General features: G+C 39.5%; 1 protein-coding gene across 1 annotated transcript in view; it reads right to left on the reverse strand.

Annotated features, from left to right (window-relative positions):
• Nucleotides 1–246: 246 nt before the first annotated feature.
• Nucleotides 247–12,590, reverse strand: part of gna13b (guanine nucleotide binding protein (G protein), alpha 13b) — a 32,995-nt gene continuing 20,651 nt past the window's right edge. Inside the window, exons 3-4 of the mRNA XM_006635142.3 lie at nt 10,908–10,958; nt 247–5,361 (exon numbers count right to left, since the gene is read on the reverse strand). Coding sequence (XP_006635205.1) covers nt 4,789–5,361; nt 10,908–10,958 — 624 coding nt within the window. The 3' untranslated portion in view covers nt 247–4,788. The remainder of the gene's footprint in view (nt 5,362–10,907; nt 10,959–12,590) is intronic.

Consider the following 12,590-nt stretch of genomic DNA (forward strand, 5'->3'; position numbering starts at 1 on the left):
TCTCTACTTTTCAGAGTGAAATTTTTCTTCTCTATTGCTCCTGTGGTGTAGAAGAGTGTTTCTGTTCTAATAACACCCCGAAATATGCTAAACCAAACAAACATGACACCTTGTTTTCCTGCACTATTAGGGAATGAAGAGAGCAGGTGTGTTTAAGCTGAATGGGCAGTGAAGATTTTAAACACTGAATATGTTTCAAAAAGAACAGAGCACTATCATGAGAGGAGACATGCAATGCAACACAAGTCATTTTAAAAAAAGTTTATTGAAAAGATGAAAAAGGGGTAAGACAGCATGGCAGTTCAGCTGTGGGCTTTACTATAAAAGAACTTACTATAAAACAAATGGTTTACAGTGAACATCCGCTTGCACTTTGTGAACAAGATCCCAGTCCTCTCCCATCCCATCGAAACACGGTTTGGCACGGATGTGTAGAAAGGTCTGGCCAATTCCGAAAGATCTCTGAAGTTTAGGGGGATGTACAAAATAGAAACATGTCACAAATGACATGTATTTTACAGTAAAAATTCAGTACAGTAAAAAAGATACATAGCTTTTCCTCCTTGTGTCTAAAGTATTATAATACACTGGCTTTAGAAAAAAACACTAAGATTACCTGGCATGCACAGACCTCTCTAAAGCAAAAAGTAAAACCTACACTAAAAAAAAAAACACTAACAATGAATATTTCAAGAAAGGCCTGTATCTTTTATTTTCACCTTTAGGAAAAAACAATTGCATAACTTTAAGAAATGCATTGCCCTGGGGAAAAATATCCAAATGTTTATCATGAAGGAAACATTTACTCCCAACCTCACAAAAGTATGAAAAAGAGTCAAACCTTTTTACAAAAAAAAAACATTGCATAGTCATTACAAAAAAGGCATTACAGCGTCATTGTATACCAGGTAATTATTGATTTATTTTCTTCTACTTTATCAACACTGGCCAACCATGCATTACAAGGTCAGCATTACAGACAACAGCCAAAGGACAGCCAAAGGGGCTACCAACTGTCTGGTACAAAACTTAGCTACAGCAAATCCACCCAAGGCATGAAAAACTGCTTCCTGGCCTTTTAATACCCAGCACTTGGGAAGCACATTAACAACCTCCACCACCATTCAGTGGATCTCTACTCCACCACCTCCCTCAGCGTGACACCCCTCAATATAAACCAATGATTAACAAAAAAGTGTCTGTTTAAAGTTAGACTGTGAACATACCATGTCTCCTATCTCTTAAGCTCCATGCCCCAAGTTAAAGAAAAAGTACCCGAGACTTTACTTAGTGAAATCATTAAGCATAAAGATGATAGCTTTTTACCAGTCAGTCTTCCTCATCTCTAAAGATGATTTGGTAACGTGGCGTCTGCATTTTATGTCGTCCAGAGGGACTCGAGAGTCATCTACTGACTCGCAGAAACCCAAGATCTTTCTAAACTAATTATGGCAGTATGTTCCAGTGACAGGCAAAGGCCGAGTACGCTCACGTATGCACAGTACACACTATTAAAACCTGCGTATGAAAAACCCTATTAGAATTCATAATAAAACAGCCAAGGCAGAGGTAACAGGCAGGATGCTACTGAGTCAGTCCAAAGAAATGGCATGTGCTTGGCTTTAATAAGGCTCTTCATTACAAAGGGATGCAGGGTATAGTAAACCACTTGCATCTAACAATTTCTGTGCAAAGGGGACTGCAAAAGCAACTGCCCTGATACAAACAGTAAGCATGTCAGATAATGTGAATGAAATGGAACTGGATACTTTCTGGTCAGGGTGGAACTCATTCTTCAAATGAAACCACACGCTGACACCATATTTGACTATAAAAAGGATTTTACAAGATTGACTGCCCAGAATTTAGAAACGTTTTTCAATGAGTTTTATTTACATTTGTATGGGAAAAAACAGCACATATCCATCAGAATGTAGCTAGATAGGTCACAAAATGATGTTAGGCCAATAAACTTCTCATCTAATGACAAAAAAAGGATTACAGTTCCTAGCATATCTTGTCTGCTAAATCTGTCAAGAAAAGGAAAATACCAGCACATACAAACTGCCTCAATGCGAAAAGAAAATACAAGTGCCCTTGTTTGATTCACTATCACAAGGCCACTTCAACAACAGAGCCCCTCTGTCCACTGCTGCTTGTATTCTGAAACTCTCGCTACTCAGCGCTGGAGATGAATACATTAGCTTTCAAAATAAGGCAGTCTGGTCTACACAAGCCCAAAATCAAATACAGTCAATAGGCTGCCAAGCAATTATTTCAATATCCAGACAGCTATGAAATTTCAGAGCTCCCCAAGGGGGACTTCTGAAAATTTGTTGGCATCAAGTGTCTTAAAAGTATTACATTTTTATTTATACCCCACCGCCTCATGTTCACTGAACTTGCCAAAGCACACAAATGATCTGTGCAGGACAAAACATCCTTGGAACAGCAGGATACAGAGCAAGAATGTTCTACAGTCATCACTGGCTCATCTTTTACAGTGATTCTAGTTGTGAGGTGCTGTCAACGAAGAAAATGTTTCCTTCTTTAAAGGCATGCCAGTTTCAAATGAGCTTTTGATACAATATTTAAAATCTACAAAAATTACATTTGGCTTACTGCAAGGCCAGAACTGCCTGCGAGTATTTCATTTTTCCTTCTGCATCAATACTGTTACTTCAGTCTTTCACATGGTCTGCCAGCCCAGCAGTAGAGAATGTACAGAAATGAGGCAAGAGGTACAGAGCACCAAGATTCAACTGTGTGCCAACATGATTACATAGGAGATACAGTATTATCTTATAACAGCACTGGACAGCACTCCACTGGAAGGTCTGTTCTAAAACCTCCAGGTCATGCAACAGATTACTTACTAAAGGCAGCTATTTTTAAAATCTTAACTGGAAGTGTTTGTTTTTGGAAAACTAAAAATAAACTATTATTGATTCTCCAGAAAGAATTGGGGGAAAAACCTCTAAAGCTTATTGCACTGCCACAGATAAATGGGGTAAGATGAGCTCCCAGGGAAAATGCTAATAAACGTTTAGGTTATATATTACTACCTCCATTATTAGCAGACTGAACTTCGATTAGCAGCTGTTAGGAATCAGCTTCCTATTACATGGAAGTGCATTAGCAAAAGAAGAGTGAGTTTCCTTAAGCTAAAAATCCATACAACCTAAAGGAAGGCACCACATTAGACCTTTTACAGAGCTAAACAGTCAGATGAGAGGTACTATTGCAAATTATCATGAGATGAACCAGGAAATGCAAGACGTTTTGTTAAGTATGATTAGCACTGACATCATGAAAGGAACAAGTCAGAGTATCAGGAGAGGCTGGGGAGAAAGTCCAATTCAGACTGAGGTAAAAATGGAAAAGAACTGCATCAGGCAGAAAATCATGTCTGTCCTTACAAACAGAAAAAGAAAAGCCATAAAGTGTCACTTGTACTCAAGAGCCCAGATATCTTTCTCAGAAAAGTGACATGATTTGTATGGGTTTAATAACTGTGGGGAAAAACATCACAGACACCAAATTTAAGATTAATATATAATGCCTCTAAAAAAACTATTAATGGAAAAAAATCCCAAATAATTTCTGTACATCTATAAACAAACAGATCTTTACAAGATTAATAAAATGATTTCTATCCCTTTTGCAAGCATGTGACTAAATAGGAAAAGAGAAATTAAAAACCTTTATGGGTACCTTAAAAAAATGGCACTGTGGTTGACAAACATGATTGTTTCACCGTTGTAGAATACTGAAATTCTGATCCTGATTTGGCTGCAAATCGGTTAAGGAAAAAAATAACTTTTCTCCCCCCCCAAAAAAAAACAAAAGAAAAACTGGTAAGAATTCACAGAGGCATTATACAAACATATATATAAAACCTTTACAAGCCATAAGGATTTAATACTACCGTTGGATGGGCATAAATCATGGGTTTCATTGGAGACCTGAAATCTGTCAAACTTCTTTCTTTTATACATAAAGTGGTCTACATTCAGCCCTGAGATTAAGCTATGTACTGTAGCTGCAACACTCCAGCACAGCACACTACAGCACAGGTACAATTCAGTACAAGTCTGACCAGGTGCAAGTCTGTGCGTATGCTCTCCTAATCCCTGTTTGTTGGGTTTTTTTGTTTTTCACATCCAGCAGCAGTACTAAGTCACAAGGCAAAAAGTGTCAACCTTTGCTATTTAAGAACTTTGTAAGAAACATACAAAAATTAAGGCCTGACGGACTGGAAATCTTTTGGCCCAAAAAAATTTCCTAATGAAAAATATCTGAAGGCTCAGTGTTTCAGCCCTTTCTATTTCGACAGCAGTAAAGGCTCCATGAGTTAAGACGAGGGCTGTGCTGATACCGTTGCACTGCTGTCCTAGAACACCTCTCTTGCTGCCTATGCCCCCATCCTGAACCATCTTCTCAATTTTCAATTAACAAAAGTTATTAATAACAAGTGACTGCCTTCTATGAGGCATCAGTGGTTTGAATTGAATCAGCAGAGAAGGGAAGCATAAAACATCGAAAAAGGCAATTTTTATAGACGTTTCTAAAAGAATAAAAATAAAAACGGGGAGTATCATCTTTACATCACTAGGTCGCAAAGGCGTACAAACTTTAAACATTCTGAAGGCTGATGTAGATGAAAACTCTCCCCTCCAGGACAAGCCCCTCCCCCACCCCCACCCCTCCTCCCCCACATGAAAGAATTTTTTTAAAAGGTTACTGAAAATGGAGTAAAAAGACCCAAAAAAAAGTCCTAGCTGAGCATCACTGCAACATGAGCTGCTTGAGGTTGTCGTGTAGGATGGTGTCCTTGACGTCGCGGAATACCAGACGAATGTTCTCTGTGTTAATGGCCGTGGTGAAGTGGTGGTACAGGGGCTTGTGCTGCTGATCCCGGCGCTTGTTGCGGAAACACTCCACCAGGAACTTCTGCACGTCGGCCAGGCTGTGAGAATCCCCTTCGTAGTCGGGGAAGTAGTCCTTGATGGCGACAGTTTTGACTTTCTCCTCCAGCAAGTCCGTCTTGTTGAGGAAGAGAATGATGGAGACGTTGCTGAAGACGCGGTTGTTGACTATCGTCTCGAAGATGTTGAGGGACTCCATGAGCCGGTTGGTCTGCCGGTCCTCCATCAGCACCTGGTCAAACTCGCTGGACGAGACGAGGAAGAGGATGGAGGTGACGCTGTCGAAGCACTCAAACCACCGCCGGCGCTCCGACCGCTGCCCGCCCACGTCCACCATCTTGAAGGGCACATTCTTGATCTCGAAGTCGTACTCGTGGATCCCCTTGGTGGGTTTCCGGGCCAGCAGGATGTCCTGCTGTGATGGCAGGTAATCCTGCAGAAAAGCAAGAGAGGGGACACAGGAAGTGAGAGAACTGGTACTGAAGACAAAGGAGTGAACCCAGCACGTCCGTGCACACCCACAAAGTCAGGTGCTCTCGCAGCAGTGTCAGTCTGCTTCATTTGCAAACAAATGTTCCACAAGTATTGAAGCCCGACGACGTGCACATCAAACTTTGCACGCCAATTTTCCCAATTAAGATTGGGCCTGGAAAATAACTCCATAATTACAAACAAGTCGCCATCTCCAATGACTTAAAACTGGAAAATGTGAGCCAAAAAGCGCACACTGCCCATTTTGCTGAAATGTGCTTGACTAATGAACACCGGAGACGCAAGTGGAACATCCGCATCTATTCCCATTTAGAGTAAAATGGTTCAAGAGGATACAATGATTAAAATTGGAGCAAACAGAACATATTTTAGGCCACAGACATTCCAGTGATGTGGAAATGGCAGCATATTGTGGGTGTAAACTATGTCCACATTACCACAAAACTATGTATATCGTGCAAAGATAACAGTGATGTCAGCTGCAAACTACTGTGCTTATGAAAACTGAGGTCACTGCTCAGGGCAAGGCGGCAAACCAGTCAGCGTGCTTTGTCACTTGGTTATTATGACATATGTGAAATCTAACAAGCACAAGATAAATGCACAGAATACATAACATAACATTCTAGATAACACCTTAAGAGTAACAATATTATATCTGCACAAAAATATTAAATTCACCCTAGGCATAGCTGGGCATTCATTAGGGCACTAGAAGTCTTGGTGGTAAGCAAAACGAATTTGTTGGTTACAAAAGATCCCACACCTGAAACGGAAAGAGTCAGTGGCCTGGAGTAAAATTCAAATTGAATGCACAATAGTTTAAGACTGAGCTTACAAGATAATTGTTTCATAATATTACAGCTCTGTGGTAAGCATAACCATTGAAAAGTAAATTTGGTCGACAAAGTGGTGAGATCAGATGAGTTTAGATCTGTCAAGACAAAGATGACCCCCCTATTATGCAGCCTCTGCAAATTCTGATCTAGGTTTATCGAATCAATGCCACAGTCCCCTCTCCAAAGAACCCTCAGCCTCCTATAAAGAAATGTAAATAACCCAGACAAGTCTGGATCAGCCCCTGCTGCTAGCTTCCAAGGACTCCCCTGTGTAGGAGAAGAAACAGCCTGTAAAGTGTTAACGAGGGGAAAAAAGAAAATAGCTGTTTCACACCATTGCAGGAATTATCTGAAGCTAGTTCCAACAAGCCTAATGCAATGAGACCTGAATCAGATTAAGCGAGAGAGATATGAAAGCAGGAAAATGTAGGAACTGATGCCTGGAATATCCTGCTTGCATATCACAATGACCAACTGCAAAATGTTTTTCTACATAACTAGTTTTAACAACTTGTCAAATCGGAATTAAAATACTGACAACGGCAAATAAAAGAGCAATATTGACTTTCTGTAATGTGGGAAATTCAATGTAGTCAGTCACAGGAATGAACTAGTACTTTATGAACTGAGAAAGGCCAATTCACAGGGACTGGTGTGCAAAGTTTTGATCTTGACAGATTGTTTTAACAGCCTAAGATTTGGTATTTTTTTCACTTTTATGTACTAGAAAAATGCAAGCAGAAATACAGAATAGTGCATCCTTAAGTTGCTTCTTACCTATAAGAAGGTACGGGTAAAAAAGTTGGGGAAATGTAGTGGGGAAGTTTAGATATTTACTCTTAAAGAGGAATGAATCAGGATTTTAACAATTTGCCATGCCCAAAACTTAAAAATCTCCATTGGCTCTTGACAGAATTCTGAATCAGCATAGACTACACTGGTCCTATCAGGCTACCAGTCTAATGACATAACCCAGAATGAAAATTAATGATACAGAATTAAGCTCCTGTCACTCTTTAGTCTGTGCAGCCAAGCTAGACCTCAGCTGATCTCACTTATACGACACCACTTGCACCATGTGACATGCCCACAGCCCTGTCTCCACCCAACCAGCAAGGCAGCGACAGAGCGACGAGCCCTGTGAACACTCCAGCAGTCTGCTGCAAGCTCTGGGTGCCACTAGACTGAGGATCTTCTATCCAAACATTTTTCAGCCTAATGACTAATCCAAGTCAGGATCGTGCTGGGAGACTATCCCAGTGAGCAATGGGCACAAGACGGGGCACACACATTGAATGGGATGCAAGTTCACCGTTGGGCACACACAAGGGCCAGATTTCCCAGAAGTCCATTAACATACCACTATGGCCTTGGACTGCGGGAAGAAACGCACACGGACACGGGGAGAACACAGAACCTTTACAGAGACAAACCCCAGGAACTGAACCCAGGGTGCCAACACAGCGAGGCGGCAATGCTATCCACGGCACCACCGTGCCACCCGAATGATGACTGTTCTCACTGGAAAGAGCTTTGTGCCACCTGGCAAGGGAGAATCCATTGGCATGTATTACAATGGAAATGACCAAGGTTGATTTTTCTCCCTTTTAAATCCCCTGGCCAAATTGCTCCTTCCCCTTCTCTACCATATCTGCAACCTTTACTCTCCCTCTTTCCATTTCTCCTTATTGACTACTCCCCAGTCTTTTCACTGTACATTTTAATTCCAACTCACTTCTTTTTACTCTAGTTCATGGTAAGAATTTTCCACTCCACCTCAGTCTACTTTGCTTACTTGTTTCTATGCTTACTCTCTCCTTTAAAATTCTGTGCTGAAATCTTAAATCTGACGCCTTTATTCTTAAGTGTGGCTTATATCCATCATGTCTCCCTAAAAGACAAACTTGCAGCAACTGCATCATTTTTTCATCTACAAACCTACCAAGGTTTAATAGGACTGCTGATCCTATCAGGTTTTTCAGACTTTTGAAAATGGAACTTTTTAAGGAGGGAAACTTTTATTCATTTTATTCACTTTTTCATTGGGTCACTAAATCGCGCAGCAAATTAGGAAGAAACAACAAGAGCTGCACACAGAAAGTCAGTTAAATTGTAAGCACACAATCAGTCTGAATGGAACACTTTAGAGAGCTTAAGCACTCTGGGAACTTTCCCAATTGTCAATGTCAAAGACTCCCAACTACACAGAAATACTAAGGTAGCAGTATTTAATTGACATACATGCTACAGATCTTGGTTGATATCTGTACAGAAGCATTCACAGGGCTGTTGATAATCTAAAGATCCTCAAAATTATTGCAAAATCTGACATTTCAAACAACTAACAAAAGTCACAAAGGTGTGCAACTAAAAATCACAGTGAACATATTTTTCAATGCACAACTTATCTAGATCTTATAACAGGAAGCTCCGAATTAAATTAAATGAACAGGTTAACATACAGTAAGTGTAACGTATCCTACTATGCCAGCACTATAAACAATTGTGGGTTTTTAGTTCACATATTGGATGACAATGCATCAAAATAGTTATCTCAACGCTGTTTTCAAAATGGTCGGCTCGGTATTATGAAATACTTTCATTTCCTCCTGCCAGCCACATTATTAAAAAAATCCACATGGATGAGCATAAAGAGAGCAAATTCTATCTCATCAGTAAAGATCAAGCAACATTACTATTAGAATCTGTTGACAGATATTCAGCCCGATTAGTTAGGAGAATGGGCTGGCCACAGAACCAAAAAAGAGTTACTAATGGAAAAAAGGAAAAACTAAACAGGATTCCAAGGAAAATGACTGGATCAACAGGGAGGCCTCATGGGATGAAATTAAGAAGCTTAAGGAAGCTTACAAGGATGCCAAAGAAAAGGCTGACAATATTGATATAGGGAATTTGGACAGGCTTTGATCCAGGAGAAGACTGAAAAGAGTCTATGAAGCCTCCATTACTGTAGGCTATAAAGTCACAGACAATGACTTTGACAATGATCTATGAATGTCTTCCATATATATACTACCATTCACTCAAATGCTTTAGTGCTTTGAAAAAATGTCTCGCTAGCACATAGAAACCTTTCTTTCATGATGAGGAGTTTTATAAAACAACCATTACTAAAGACAAAACAAATAAAGTGGACAACACGACTACAGCAAAGACCAAGTTTTGAAGATGGGCTCTTATCAGGACAGATTTTTGTTCAGTTATAGATGCTGTATATTTCCTAATCATGGGAAAGCTACAAAGCTCCCGTAGCTATGATAAAAAAACAAACCACAACACACCAGGAAGTGTGAATCAGCACACAAAACAAAAGGTTATTAATAACAGCTGGTCAGGATTTTCTCCCACCAGACTGTCCACTGAATGAATACATTTTCCACTAAAGCCACAGACACGTTTGGAGTCTATCATATCCTGGAATAAATCAGCAGACGCTCAGTCAGTTTTATTTTAAACAGTTACTCCTTAACTTATGTTTAAAGAGTGAACACCATTTCTCCATATTAACCTGTGCAGTGAATGAATAAGGCCTTTATAAATTCACTCTAAAAACGTGTTTAGCTGAAAGACGTCGGCATACGCATAGATGTTAGTTTGGCAGACGAAGACTCAAGAGAAAAGAGAAAGTACTCGGATTCCTAAAGTGAGTCCTGAAGTGAACGTTAAAGCTTTCAAACGTAATGACAGTCACCTAGGAATTACAACTACACAACCACAGGCAGAACTAAGAAATAGGTCACTTTTTGTTTAGTGAACCTGTGGATTTACAGTAAAACTATTTCTTCTGTTTCTAGCCAATTAAAAGGCAGCAAATCAAAGGCAAGGGAAAAATGGAATGCAATCGAGATGGAGAAGCACCTACAGAACATGGGGAAATCACACTGTTCAGCTCAGCCTCAGTGGAAACCAGAAGCACCTGCACTGCTGTGATCACCAGAGCATATCTTGTGGACTGAACTGGCAGGTGCAGCAATTCACTGAATTTATTACCCCATTCACCTGGAGACAGGAACTAGGAAACTCTAAACAGACGCAGTCAGAAGGGGAAGACATGCTTAAAATTTGCTTATGTATAAAAAAAGCAATGCAATGAAGCACTTTTGTGTACATAGTAACACGTTTCAGTTCCCTTTCTGGGCTGAGGACAGTGAGGCAAGGTGCAATTGAATACCCTGCAAAAATCTGACACACCCTGTTGTAGAAAAGCCTGTTTTCCACTACTCAGCGTCGCTGCTAAACCTCAAATGTTTTGAACCGTCACAGCGAAATACATCATTTACACATTTCACTTCAGGCTTCACACGGACAGCTTAGATCAGAACGTTTGATAAGTCAATAGGTGGTGGTCAGTTATCACAATGAAATCACCTGATTACTCATTTGCGTTAAATTCTCATTCAATTGTTTGTTTTATCCTGTACTCTTCACAGTTTGTAAAAATGTTGAAAGCAAAGGGATCAGGGTCTTTCAATATTATACAGAACCACCAACATTACAGTATGTGACCCATGGCAGGCTAAAGAACTTTTTCATCCAAAAAACTACCATATAAAAACTCAAAATAAAGTACATCTCTCATAACATGTAGCAAGCTTTCTCATTTGATATGGGGGGGAAAAGAACTTACCGGTTCCCCTAGTTTATCCAAATTGTCCAAGAAATATTTTACCGATTCCCCCTGTGAAAAAGAGAAAAACATTAGACTCATTGAAGTGACAAAATTTGTATGCCAATTGTGAATGACTTAATAAAAAAAAAACTCAGACATGTAAGTATTGGCACAGTTCCTACAATATATAAAAATTAAATTAACTCATTTCTCATGTTACACGTCAATGATTCTGATAATGAAATATCCTTTGTAGTTCCTTGCCAAAAATGAACCAGAACCTAATTTATGAATGCATGCTCCTTTTACAGATATCTGCCCACAAAAATGACACAGCTGATTACATACCACCTTCCCTAGAAGGTTCAAGCTGAGAAAAGCATGTTCTCAAATACAATTTTTCAATAAAGTACAAAAGAAAGCAAATGTGCGGTGCTTCAAAAACACACTTCGCTGTATTTAAATGTCAATTTAAACCGACAAGTAAATGCAAAATTGGCCAATTCAAAAGCCTTGAATACAAAATTGTAGAAAGTTAAGTGCCAGAAAAGGATGTCATTTTTTTCTTGACCAAGACAATCGCACACTATCCCAGGTACAAGTCACTTCTACATTTTTTTGGAAGGGGCAGGTTTAATAACATGAATTGGTGAAGTCTTGGGGACAGTATAGGCACAGAAAGTATGCAAGAAGTCAAGGTGTTATTGTTAAGGAAGATAAGAAGTTTAAATTCAATAAGCTGTAGAACAAATTAATAAATGTTCATAAAGTGAAAAGCCACTTAAATATCAGTCTTAAATCCATTCAGTAGAAACTACTGCTTTTCTGTTAAATGGAATCTAAACACAGGTTATCTATTACAGGCACTGCAACAATCTTCCACACTAAACTACAATCAAACCCGATTAAAGAGTCAGAGCCTAGCACTGATGTGATAAAGAGGACAGATCAACACAACACATAGCAGGCACACAGACAACAGGCAAGCTAATCTCAGGCAAAACAAAAAAACACAAATGACACATCAAATAAGAAGCACTTTATATATCAGCCTGTACAACTCCAGGATAGTCCAAGCTGCAGTGTAAGTCTCTCCAAAGACTCGGCAGCATGTCAAGATCTAAAGTTTTTCATCACATTACAATTTTAACTGCAATTAAGCTATTAAATACTCCAGGAAACAGCAGGAGGTTCACTGGGTCCCAGTGAACAATTAGAGGTTGGAATGACAGTACAACACTACCATAGGCTGTAAGGATCATGTTAAGACTGGGGTGTTGTGAACATGCATACACATGTTTTGGAAAACACGCATTGTAAACTCATTCAGTAAATGAGGCTGCATAAAAAGCAATTAGTACCATCAGTTTTTATGTTCAAATTATGTTCAAGCTGGTGATAGCTTGAGGATTTTAAAAGGGATGAGAAATTGTGATTGTGTGAACAGCTATAGGCTGAAGGAACAAATGGACTTGAAAACTGACGTTTAAAATGACAGTAAAGCAACAGCTGTATGACAGTACAAAACAATACAAAATTAGGTGTACTAGTCATCCTTAACTCATGTATGACTGTTTTAAATGTCAATGCTTGCCTTCAGTTTAGAATAAATGCAACCTCATACAATAACTTTGCCAGATGTCAGCTGTACTAGCACTCTAGTCAATGTGCCTTGGGACAAACGTTATTAGTATAGTGGGT

Source organism: Lepisosteus oculatus, chromosome 9, assembly GCF_040954835.1.
Source record: "Lepisosteus oculatus isolate fLepOcu1 chromosome 9, fLepOcu1.hap2, whole genome shotgun sequence".
Classification (NCBI taxonomy): Eukaryota; Metazoa; Chordata; class Actinopteri; order Semionotiformes; family Lepisosteidae; genus Lepisosteus; species Lepisosteus oculatus.